General features: G+C 41.5%; 1 protein-coding gene across 5 annotated transcripts in view; it reads left to right on the top strand.

The window, feature by feature from the left end:
- Positions 1-3955, top strand: part of AP-2alpha (adaptor protein complex 2, subunit alpha) — a 252484-nt gene extending 248529 nt beyond the window's left edge. For all 5 annotated transcript variants that reach the window (XM_070088089.1, XM_070088087.1, XM_070088091.1 and 2 more), the window contains exon 20: positions 3779-3955. In XM_070088089.1, coding sequence (XP_069944190.1) covers positions 3779-3856 — 78 coding nt within the window. In that variant the 3' untranslated portion in view covers positions 3857-3955. The remainder of the gene's footprint in view (positions 1-3778) is intronic.
- The last annotated feature ends 9595 nt before the right edge of the window (positions 3956-13550 follow it).

Genomic DNA, 13550 nt, shown 5'->3' with positions numbered 1-13550 from the left:
TCCTATTACACCTTTACAATCTTATTTGGTCACAAGGAGTTCTTCCACAGCTGTGGAAATCCGCCATTGTTCTCCCTTTCCGCAAACCAGGCACTACGGGACATGAAACCTCCCACTATCGTCCCATTGCTCTTACCAGTGCAGTTTGCAAAGTAATGGAACGTCTAGTAAATAGACGTTTAGTGTGGTATTTAGAGACACACAACAGTCTCTCCACTCGTCAATATGGCTTTCGTAAGGGACGTTCTACCATAGACCCCTTACTGCGCTTGGATACGTATGTTCGTAATGCCTTTGCGAATAACCACTCAGTTATTGCCATATTTTTTGACCTTGAGAAGGCATATGACACAACTTGGAGGTATAATATTTTAGCCCAAGCCCACTCCTTAGGCCTTCGAGGCAATCTACCATCCTTCCTTAAGAACTTTTTAACTGACAGGCATTTCCGTGTTCGGGTTAATAATGTGCTCTCCCCGGACTTTGTCCAAGCTGAAGGTGTCCCCCAGGGATGTGTTCTGAGCACAACACTTTTTCTCCTTGCTATTAATGATTTGGCCTCTAGTCTTCCATCAAATATTTGGTCATCACTCTATGTTGATGACTTTGCTATTGCCTGTGCAGGCGCTGACTGTCACCTCCTTACAGTTTCTCTCCAGCATGCAGTCGACCGTGTTTCCAATTGGGCCACCACACATGGGTTTAAATTTTCCAGCACTAAAACCCACCAAATCACTTTCACTAGACGCTCTGTCATCTCTGATCATCCTTTGTACCTCTATGGCTCACGTATCCCTGAACGTGATACAGTCAAGTTTCTGGGCCTCCTCTTTGATCGTAGGTTATCCTGGAAACCTCACATTACCTCTCTGAAGGCAACTTGTCACAGCCGGCTGAACCTTCTTAAAACCCTTGCTCATCTTTCGTGGGGAGCTGATCGTCGAACCCTCCTTCACCTACATTCCACCCTTATTTTATCGAAACTTGATTATGGTGACCAGATCTATTCAGCGGCATCTCCTGCTACTCTCTCTAGCCTTAACCCCATTCATCACCAAGGATTACGTTTATGCCTTGGTGCTTTTCGCTCTTCCCCTGTCGAAAGCCTCTATGCAGAAGCGAACGTTCCATCCTTATCCGATCGCCGTGATGCCCATTGCCTGCGCTACTATGTACGCTCTCATGATCTCCGCAATCCTTCCATTTATAGAATGGTCACTGATATTAGTAGACATTCTTTATTTGTTCGCCGCCCCTGCTTACTCCGTCCCTTCTCTCTTCGCCTTCATTCGCTCTTGTCTTCTCTTCAACTACCACCTTTCTATGTACATGTAGCATCTCACTTTTCCCTACCCCCCTGGGAGGTCCCAGCTGTTCGAGTCTGTTCTTTCTCCCTCCCTTGCTCGAAAGCCCAACTGTCTACGGTCGCTTCCCGCTCTCTTTTTCTTGACCACTTTCACTCTCATTCTCATGCCATTGCTGTGTACACAGATGGCTCTAAGTCTTCTGACGGCGTAGGATTCGCAGCAGTGTTTCCGGACAGCGTCATACAAGGGCATTTACTATCTTCAGCTAGTATTTTTACTGCTGAATTATATGCCATCCTTACAGCACTTATCCGTATTGCATCTATGCCTGTGTCATCATTTGTGGTTGTCTCAGACTCCCTTAGTGCTTTACAGGCTATACAAAAATTTGATACACCTCACCCCTTAGTCCTCCGTATCCAACTTTGGCTACGCCGCATCTTTACTAAGCATAAAGATATTGTTTTTTGTTGGGTCCCTGGTCATGTTGACGTACATGGCAATGAACAGGCAGACACTGCTGCGCGGTCAGCAGTACATGACCTACCAGTTTCTTACAGAGGTATTCCATGTACGGACTATTTTGCTGTAATATCTTCCCACCTTCACACCCGTTGGCAACAACGTTGGTCTACTATGCTCGGCAACAAACTTCAGTCTATTAAACCGAGTATAGGTTACTGGCCGTCTTCTTATCACCAGTGTCGAGGTTGGGAGACTACTCTCTCCCGTCTTCGCATTGGCCATACTCGTCTTACTCATGGATATCTCATGGAGAGGCGTCTTGCTCCTCTCTGTGAGAATTGCCAAGCTCCATTATCAGTCAGCCACATTCTGTTGGACTGCCCACTTTATCAACGAGCACGCAGAATTTACCTCTGTCGTCGTCTTCTCCCCGCTGCTCTCTCTTTACCTTCCCTTCTCGCTGATGGACCCACCTTTCATCCGGACTCTCTTATTGACTTTTTGACAACGACTGACTTACTTCACAAATTCTGATACTTTCAGCCCTTTCTACTTGTATCTCTTGCTACCCTCTACCCCCGTACTATCCCCTGCCCCGCTGTTTTCTGTAACCTGCTGATCATCCCCCCTCCCTCCTGCCATCCAAATCCCATGCTTCCTTCCCTACCCTGCAGCGCTGTATAGCCCTTGTGGCTTAGCGCTTCTTTTTGATTATAATAATAATAATAATTTGAGGACCACCCCTACCCCGCCTTCCTTCCCCTACAGGTTTATACGCTCTCCATGTCATTCTACTTTGATCCATTCTCTCTAAATGACCAAACCACCTCAACAACCCCTCTTCAGCCCTCTGACTATTACTTTTATTAACTCCACACCTTCTCCTAATTTCCACACTCCGAATTTTCTGCATAATATTTACACCACACTTTGCCCTTAGACAGGACATCTCCACTGCCTCCAGCCGCCTCCTCGCTGCTGCATTCACAACCCAAGCTTCACACCCATATAAGAGTGTTGGTATTACTATACTTTCATACATTCCCTTCTTTGCCTCCATAGATAACGTTTTTTGTCTGCAATTCCATTGCTCCACTCAACCAAATTCTTAGCTTCTTTGCTAGTTTGCCTTATGTTCTGTTGATTGAATACAAGAAACTGCCCATTCAACTATTACAGCTACCCTATAAAGTGCACAGAAGTCAGTTATTTGGCAAGTTTTACACAGTTAAAAAAATTACAAATAAAAAAGTCCAAAATAAATAATGTACAAATTCCAGGCACTAAAACGTTTCCTCTGTTCATTACTCTCATCCCCATGCCTCTCCTGTATAACACTTGTCTTCCATTTTCAATTCATCATCACAAAAAATAGAAGTTACTTGATTTCTTGGATCAAAAAATATAACCAGAATGATTGGCCATGGTTTTGGTGTCCAAGCAATTGAATTGCACCTATTAAATACCCATTAAACAAAGTGGGGGGGAGGGGTGTAGGGAGGCCTTACCTCTCCTCTAAAAAATCGCCAAAAAGCGAATATTTCTGCTGCTACTTTGAGTCCAGTTTCAAGCTATTTCTGGTCTGGAAATCAACCAAAATCATATCTGTTTCAGTAGTATGTTTTCCATTCTATCAGATATCAAGAGACAGATAATTTAACCATAAAAAACCATCTAAGAAAAACACTTCGATGTCAGTTTAAAACCCAACACAAGGTCAGTTTTTTTTTTTTTCATGCACCATGTGAGACAGGAATTATTTAATGTGCATGTTTGCTGTACAGACCCATTCTCTGGTATCTAGGTCAAAATTTACATCTTGCAGCTTAGGAACTGAGCTCATGATGTAGATCCCTGTGAGGGACCTTGGCATCAATAATGTAGATCTGTGTGATAGTTACTCATAAAGGTTAATGGATGTTGAGTAAGATTTTTGGAGTGAATTTTATGATATAAATTTATCACTTTTTTTTTTTTGTGACGTTAATTATAAATTTATTTTTCAGATGTACCGACTAACGATCCGTGCCAGTAAAGAATCCACGGCACAGATTTTGGCGGATTTGTTAGCGGAACAATTTTAACCCCAAGAGACCATTTTCGTGATAGCTCATAAATAACATCTTTTGAAAAACTGAAAAAAAATAAACTAAGATTGGAACCATTGTGGAAAAAATCACTAATGCTACTGAAGGAGTATGTGACTTAAAATGCAGCAACAATGAAACACCATCCAATTCCCATTATGGTAAAATGCTGTCAATTCTAAATTATAAGTGGAATATTTGTTGAAATGTCTATAGTAGTGCTGAGAAAAGGTGAATGAATGTCATCTTGAATGAATATTCTCGGTGTACCAGAAAAATGACTGTCTTTGTTTCATCCGATGTTCTTCAATGTTGCTTTGAGTCATTTTTGTTATTGTGTTAGTTTTATTTGACAGTAATCGTGCAGTCTTACCAGGGCTCTTAACTCAGTTTCTAATTAATGAAAAGATTTTTTTTTTTTTTTTTTGCATTTAAATCAGATGCTACTGCTATTGAATGCATTTTCCTTTGGAATCATTAGCTTCAATATCTAGTAGTAAATTGTTTAAAAGTCCTGTCACTTAGTGTGTGGTGTGTCCATGGCTGTATTAAGGTTACTGGTCAATCAATAGAGGGCAGGACTTCAGTTAGCAATAGGATCAAGAGGCCAGCATGAGGATATTTGTGAAGCCCAGTCATGGTTTTTTAAAAGATGTGTATAGCTATTAGGAGTGAAACAGGTGTGTATACTGTATGCATGTGCGTATGTATGTAGGGGGCTTGAAGTGGGTGTGACCGGGTGCCGCTGTCCTTTTGTATGCTTTTGAATCCTAGTGTATCGCAATGAATGCAATTTATTAGTTATTATTGAATATTAAAAAAATCGCACTTAAATGTGCAGATCTGATTTTGTATCAGTTGACAGTACCTTAGAAATTATTTATTGCATTAGGTTATCTAATTTCTACTTCCCAGGATGCAATCCCAAGTTACATTGGTCTTGTAGCAAGTATTAATTTTATTGATAACAGTCATGCACATTACTTGAGCTTGTCAGTGAAGGACTTACCATTGCTTGATATCAACATTGCTGGTAGATCTTACAAGGATTTGGGTTAAACTTTGCGGCTGCAGAATTTTTGTGACTTTTGTTGGTCAGTTCCAGCATCCTGTTCATAGTTGTAAAGAAATCTGTGTATGAGTAGCTCCATTCATTCCTGATGTGTGGATTCATTAATGTAAATTAATTGGAGATGCATGAAAGTTGGTACAGAGATCATTATTGTATAGAATTTATCCTAAAGTAAGTTATTAATGTAGACTTCATAACAGATTGTAATTATGACATATTTTGGTTCTTATTGTGCATTATTGGGCAGCAAAGACATGTATTATATATACTGGTCAGAGGTGTAGACAGTAGTTAAGCAGTTTCGTGGGCCTTGAATCAAGTGAAGTACATCTCCATTTCATGTAAATGTCACTTTTATATTTTCTCAGCTGTGGGGGCTTTCTCAGCAGTAGGGACTTAGCAGTCTTCAACTTCAACTTTTGAAATTGCTTAGTGTTATCATACTTCAAAATAAAGAAGCTTTTTGCAAATTATATAACCAAGTGATATGGATCTTGGGATTTTAGGAAAGCTTCAGATCAAGACCCTTCATAGTTAAAAGAGCTCTTGTTTTCCTGATGGTCATCATAGCTGTTTGTATTAGTCAAATTGACATGAGGAAAACTATCTGTGGTCATGAGGTGGCTAATCATAAAATCTCCAAATAGGATATTGTGCATACATCACTATTATTAGTAAACAAACATGTTGATCTGGTAAGGAAAAGTTTTCAATCCAGTCTGTTAGTAATATTTGGATCATTATCAATCTTAACCTCTATCCTAGTTAAAGTTATTTGTACTGTTAGGCTGCTCTGCTTGACATGCAAAAACATTTTTGTACCGTTAATATCAGTTGGCACTTTCCCCATTAGAATAAGATAGAAATCCTCTTGTGATATGCCTGGTATCTTGGTTTTGTAAATGCTGCCGAGGGTTCAGATAAGCTCTTATAAAGCTCATGACAGCTGCACTTGAATCAGTTTCAAGATAATAAGAATGATAGTAAAAAGCATTTTAAATTTGGTAATTAAATCTTGTTACACAAGAAACTAAAGTTAAAAGCATTTTTCAAAGTTTAATTGATTTCAACTTAGAGTATCTAAAAAGTTTACATGTAAATAAATTATTCACATATCTTTATTTATTAATAAACATGCATTTATCCAAGGTAATTTTATGTATCAGAGGACTTGAGGCTGGTAGCAAAGTTATTTTTTGTACTGGTGACACTTTGTAGGTTAATAAAACAAATAGAATCCTGTCTGTAAATAGGAAGATCTATAAGTTAACCATTTGTTTCACAAAAAAAAAGTTGATAAACATTATAATGTAGCAAAACTTGACAATATTGGAATTTAAATTATAAATTTGCCTAGAATAGGAAAGTTTTATTTTATAATGATCCAGAACTCTCAAGATGTTCTTTCATGCTTAAATTACTTGCTCTTTCTGATTGTGAGTTGCAAGTAAAGAAAAAATCTAAACACATTCACAGCCTTGGATAATATGTTCATAGTCATCTGAAAAATTTTCAGGTTAGTGTGTTTTTATATTTATATATAAAATACACACATTCACACATGCATGCATACACACATTCACACACACATATACACATTTACACACATGCATACACATTCACACACATGCATACATATACGCATTCACACACGCATACATATACACATTCACACATGCATACATATATGCATTCACACACGCATACATATACACGTGCATATGTATACACACACACACATATATATATATACATGTACACATTCACACATGCATGAACATCCACAAATTCATGCATGTGCACATATTCGCGCACATTTACGTACATACGTGTGTAATGGAAAAACCTGTAAATTTTGTATCACATAAGTTAGAATTCTATTTGTAAAGAGCCGTGACTAACTTTATTGATTGTGTGTAAAGTTTTCTTATTTTTACATTACGAGAATTATTATAAGGGAATATGAGGATGATAATTTGTTGCATTTGTAGTTCATTGTCAAGCACTGGACAGACAGTTAAGTTAACAGCACTTTTTAATAAACTTTTATATTTCTCTTGTACTGTTTAGCACCAGCCTAGTCATCTGATTTCCACCTTTTAGCTGCATGTCTGCATCTTGTCAGGGCGTGTTGCCCAGTAGGGTTTTATAACACTTTTTTCTTAGACATTCCATTCAGACATGTAGCATTGAATTTATTTGCTTTATCATGTAGATTATTGCTTTTTGGGTTATTACAAGCTTGTAAATGCAGCATTTTCGGCATTGGTATATTTATGAAAAACGGCTGTTATCTTGCGTGTCTCTTCAGTTATGATGCTGAACTGTTGGTAGTAACATCTGCAAAAGTTAATGCTAAAGCACATTTCCCTTGAGCATGGGTAAAGTCCCTTGCATAAGAACAAGTCACATGTAATCTCAGAAGTGGTTGATGAATTGTTACTAAAGTTGTTAAAAGTCTGTTGTATGGTATATTGTAGAGTAGGTGTGAAACAGTGGCCTGCATTACTCATATAGAATATGGTCTGCCTTGTAACATTGTGGAATGGCAGTGATAGTTGATTGTGTAATCTGCAACCAAGTGGAACTGCCTGCACAAACCTGTTAAAGAATTTTATTTCATGGGGTAAAAATAGGCTTAATTGATGATGTGTTCTGGGGATGGTAAGGAAGTAAATGTTGATACTGTAAATGGTATACTGTACTTGTTATTTTAAGGTATTAAGAATGCTCTTTTGGCTTCAAGAGAAGGTGCGGCGATATTGAGACCATAGTTCTATTAACTGAACCTCCCAGAATGTTAACAATTTGGCCCTGGTTGATATGAAATAACTCAAAGAAAATGGTTTTGGAGAAAACCAGGGAAACAATTTTGTAGTACGTATTTATTTTATATAAAATATTAGGCTATTCTGCAGAAAAAATATTATTCATCACTAATTTATTGGTAGAATATTGATATTTCCTTACTGAAAATAATTGTTTATGTAATGGATGAATAATCATATTTATCAAAGGTTTTATTTGTATATATGCAGTATGATACATTGTATGCATACTGCCTATACAAAATTTTAATGTACATTAGTGTATATGAAAAGACTTGCTAAATCATAACATCACAAAAAAAAAAAAACTGGATAGTATCTGAACCCATTACTAGCTAGTTGTAAAATTTGAAGGAGAGGACTCTAGCCACTATACCATGCTGACCTAATGAGATTCACCTGACTAAAAATGTTTCTGTACACTAGGGAAGTTAGGCTGGCATGGTGGTGTGGTTAGAGCACTTGCCTGCTAGTTTTATGACAGCTTGCCATGTGCTCAAATCCTGTTTGTTCCTCTAGTGATACGTGATGTGCATTATTCTAATAATTCATGCGACCTTATATCCATTAGCAGCATTACCATTTTGCACCAAAATGAGAGAATTTTCCTTCATACCTTGGGCAAATCTGTGTTTTGAAGGTGAGGAAGGCCTAGTATTACTGATGTAAACAGTCTGTCCCTCTCCCCCCTCTATTCATGCAGTTAGTGTCTGAACATGTACAATAAGATTGTTTTCATTCAGTGGACCATTTTCATTGCCCTGTCACATTTCTAGTTATTAGTCTAGGCATCCAATAGGAGTACTGTGATAAGAAAGTTAAGTGAGAAACTACGCCTTTTACAAAAAAATGAGTTAATGACATGGTAAGAGGGTGGTGCATGGGTCAGTATTAGAGAATCAACATTTCACATAAATTCACAATGAGGCAATAATGAGAGCTTGTGCAATGAGTAATATTAAATAAGAACTATTAATTTTTGGGCTTTTCGGAGGTTTGAAGAATGAAGACCTATTCTTCTCATGTTCACTCCTTAAGTAGTGATATTCATTGATAGTGCCGGTTTCAGGAATGTAGTCTGTGCAAATTATGGAAGTTTACTGTATTAGAATGCAAAATTGAAGGACTTTTCTTTTTACAGCTAAGTTTTGATATACAAATTGTTTCCCTGGGGTTTCTTTCATAGCCTGATGTGTTCCATATTGAAATTATTGTATGTAAGTGAATGGTAAATAAATGTGTATATTGCAGTGTGTTGTCAAATTCCTTTTGTTGTACAAGATTTTGACTATAATTCCAGTTGGTAATGAATTTAGTAATGTCAAATTTATATATCCTTACACATCACATAGGGCCCTTCGACTTTCACTGACACCATTCTGTGAGGATTGTCAGGTCGCACTGTCTGTCCAACATCAATTAATAGATTGTCATACCTGTCAGTGCATTCAGGATCCACTTCAGACCCTCTTCAAGGGGGAACTCCTTGACAAGGTAAAGAGGCTTTTGACCTGAAGAATTTGATCTTTCGGTCTTCCTCTTACTGAACCTAATTATCTCCCAATCCTTCCCTACCCCATCCCTCCTTTCCCATTCCTCCTTTCCCCATCCCTTCCCTCTTGGTCCTTTCCTGCTTTTGTCCTCTGGGGTCTTTTCCTCTGAAATTCTAGCTCCTAGGTTAGGTAGAGGTGGTGGTGTTCATCCCATTCCTCTCTTCAAGGGGGGCTCCTTGGCGTGGTGAAGAGGCTCTTGGTCCGAGGAATTAGCCCTGTCGGTCTTCTTCCTCGGACCGAACCTAATTACCCCCCATTCTCCCCTCCCCTATCCCATCCTCCCCACCCCTCCCTTTTGCCCTTCCTCTTTTTGGCCTTTGGGATTTCTCCCACAGGCGCGCTAGTTCCTAGGTAGGGGAAAGGACACCGGGGTCCATCCCATTCCGTTGAGGTTCTTGGCGGTGGCGTAGTTTGCCGTGGAATCTGGATTGCCTGGGGATGTCCCGATCCCTCTCTGGTATCCCGGAGTAGCTTTGGGTGTCTTTCGGGTGACGGGTGTATCTCTGGAAGCCACCTTTCGGATTCCGGGGGTGGTGGCCGAAGGAGGTATGCTTTGTGGCGGATATCCGGCCGCCCTCTCTTTTGTCCACCGAGGTAGCTCGGCAGATGTGCGCTTGCTATCCCGGATTGCTGGTTTACTGGCATGAAGGGTAGGGTATGGCACGGGTTCCATGCTGCATCTGCGCTACTAGCGGTGCTGAGGTCCTCTTGGGCGCGGAGGGAGATTTCCGGCCCTTTCATTCCTCCTGGGAACTATTCCTCCCCGCTCCCCCCTTTTTTTATTCTTTTTTTATTTTTATTTTCTTTTCTTTTCTTTTTTTTTCTTAAAAACAAAAAGCAAAGGAGTAACCTAACCATGGCAGCCCTAGTCCATGAACCCACTACCCCCGGGCCCCTTCTTGATACTGCACCCCATTCTGACCCTGCCTTGTGTTTAGACCACTCTTCGGACACTCCTGATGCCCCTGTACCTCTTGCTGGTGCTGTTTCCTCACCCGCTTCAGGTACCGGGGCTTCGACTGACTCCTTCGATTTGTCTGAACTCCGCTCTCCTTTGACTATGCTTCCGGCTTCTCCCTCTACGGTACGGCAATTTTCGAATCGCCCACCCATTTCCTGCCGGACCAACTCCGGTCCTACTCCTAAACGCCAACGTCAATCTCCTGATGATGCTCCGTCGTTACCTTCCCATTCTACTCGGAAACGACCGACACGTCAAGCACTCCCTCTCCACGCTCAGTTTCGGACCACACAATGGACTAAATTCTTTACTTTAAGACCAACTTCTTCTTCTGCCTACCTTTCTGACCATAGTATTGCCAAAGCGCTCCTGCGTCATGTTGGCAGAGATATTTCATTTCACGCTCTCAAGAGCGGTACGCGCATCGTCACTGTCCAGAATGCTACCCAAGCTCATGATCTTTCTCTCCTTTCGAATATCGATACTACTACTATCACTATTGAAAAACATCTTTCTCTCAATTCTTGTAGTGGTACTGTCATTCTGCCCCATACCATAGTCCAACAGAATTTCCAGTCATGTGGCAATGACATTTTTGAACAGCTGGAACTCCAGGATCTCCCAATCCTCAAAGTAGACACTTATGTCCTTCCTGCCCGGGGGCGGAGACGTTACCCTTGCAATGTGGCTCGTTTAACTTTTGACAGCCGAGAACTCCCGTCCTCTGTATATGTCGCGGGACATCGGTTACAAGTTCGAAAGGTGATACCTACACCGCAACAATGTAGAAATTGCTGGCGTTTTGGTCACCCAGCGAAATATTGCAGATCTATGGCCGAATGCCCAGTCTGTGGTGCCGACGACCATTCTAATACATCTTGCAGTCAACCTCCATCTTGCCTTAATTGTAATGAAGCTCACCCTTCGTACTCCCGCCGTTGCCAGGTCTACTTAAATGAACGTGAAATCCGTTGCCTCAAAGAGGCAGAAGGTCTCCCTTATGCTATGGCAGTTACTCATCTCCGCCTCCAAGGGAGACTACCCCGTGTTTCTTATTCTCGTGTTTCCAAACGTCCCCCCACTTCTGGGGTCCCATCTTCTGCAGCCTCCTCTGTTGTTACCCCTCCCATAGCCACTACGGCATCTAATCCTTTTGCTGTCCTTGGCTCTGACGTCCCGACTACAACTCAGTCTGTTCTCACATCTTCGCGTCCTTCCTCACAAGCCCCAGTATCGACAAGACCTCGTACGACACCTAATACCAATCGCCCCTCTACTCAGAAGTCCAAAAAATCCACATTGCTCAAATCTTCTTTGCCCCTTCCTTCCCTTCTTCCACCTCCACACTTTACCTTTCCAGTCTCTGTACCTAGTTCTTCCCCTCTCTCTGGCTCTATTACAAGTGTGGAGATTCACCCTCCTCCTCGTACTATGCCTTCCACCCCCGTCCCCTCCCAAGTTTCTCCCTCTTCTGTCACCTCCCAGGTTTCTACCTCTTCTGTCCCCCCCCACACTTCATCTCCAGTCCCTTACACTTTTCCCTCCCCCTCTACTTTGGTACAGTCCATTACTGTCCCAATCTTTACTCACCCTCCTCCTCCTATCTCCAATATGGTTTCCCATACATCTTTGAATTCAGAAACACTTGAAGCCATTTCAGAATATATTGCAGAGACTAAACCTTCAATGGACACTGATTCACTTCCTGTTCCTTCTCTTCCCTCTCCTCCATCTTCACAACCCCATTCTTCGCAACGCTCCGTTCCTTCGCTACTTGAACATCTTCCAATGCCACCACACGTTGACTTTTCTAACCCCTCTAGTCCGTAGGTGCCTTTACCTACAGATTCCTGATATTTTCTTCATCGCCAATCATGGCCTATTTACAGTGGAATATCCACGGCCTCAGGGGTAATCGGGGTGAGCTTCAGATGTTGCTTTCCAGGTTTTCCCCTGTTGGTGCTTGCTTACAAGAACCAAAATTACACTCGGCTGTTTTCCAACCTATCTCAGGCTATAATTTATTGTATTCTTCGGATCCTTTCTCAGATGGGACCTTTAATGAAAGTGCCCTTCTTCTACGCAATGATATTCCGTACTGTCAACTATTTGTCCATACCTCGCTGCATTACACTGCAGCCCGTATCCACTTGAATAAGTGGTTTACAATATGTTCTTTATATCTCTCTCCTTCTCGAGCATTTTCTATCCCAGACTTTGCCTTTCTTGTTTCATCCTTACCACCACCACTTCTGTTACTTGGTGATTTTAATGCCCACCATTTCCTCTGGGGGGGGGTCTCATTGTGACTCACGTGGCATTCAGTTGGAGGCTTTTCTTGCCTCTCACCCCCTCCATGTTTTAAATACGGGTACTCCCACCCATTTTGATCCTCGTACTCATACTCTCTCTTGCATCGATCTATCAGTCTGCTCTTCCTCCACTGCACTAGACTTCACCTGGTCTGTTCTACCAGACTTACATGACAGCGATCATTTTCCGATCATTCTTACTTCTCCTTCCTATTCACCACCTTTCCGTAGCCCTCGCTGGCAATTTGATCGGGCAAATTGGGATCTTTACTCACACCTCACTGCTTTTAGTGAGGTTCCTTCTTCATCCTCCATTGATGAGCTCCTACACATCTTCTCGACATCAGTTTATACCGCAGCTTCTCATTCTATACCCCAAACCTCAGGCAGGCATTCTCAGAAGTGCGTGCCTTGGTGGTCTCCTGCTTGTGCTCGTGCAGTACGTTTGAAACGTGCTGCATGGGGCAGGTACTGGTACAATAGAACCGCTGAGAGACTTGTTGATTTTAAGCAGAAGCGTGCGATCGCTCGCCGTGTCATCCGTGAAGCTAAACGCACTTGTTGGCGAGACTGTTTCCACCATCACCTCTGCTTCTTCTATGAGTGCAGTCTGGAAAAAAGTGAGGAAATTGAGTGGTAAATACTCTCCTGACCCGGCTCCTGTTCTACGGGTCACTGGTGTTGATATAGCAAACCCTCTCGACGTTGCCATTGAACTTGGCACACATCTGGTCCGTATTTCTCGAGGGCTCCATCTATGCCCCTCGTTTCTTTCCTCAAAGTCTGCCAGAGAGTTAGTACCCTTGGACTTTTCTTCTCTCGGAGAAGAACAGTATAATGTGCCTTTTACACTTCAAGAACTGGAGGCAACGCTCTCAGCTTGCCGATCATCGGCAGCTGGGCCTGATGACATTCATATTCGTATGTTACAACATTTACATCGGTCAGCCCTTGTAGTCCTCTTA

Source organism: Cherax quadricarinatus, chromosome 23 (assembly GCF_038502225.1).
Source record: "Cherax quadricarinatus isolate ZL_2023a chromosome 23, ASM3850222v1, whole genome shotgun sequence".
Taxonomy (NCBI): Eukaryota; Metazoa; Arthropoda; class Malacostraca; order Decapoda; family Parastacidae; genus Cherax; species Cherax quadricarinatus.
This window is presented reverse-complemented; position numbering and strand designations above follow the sequence as displayed.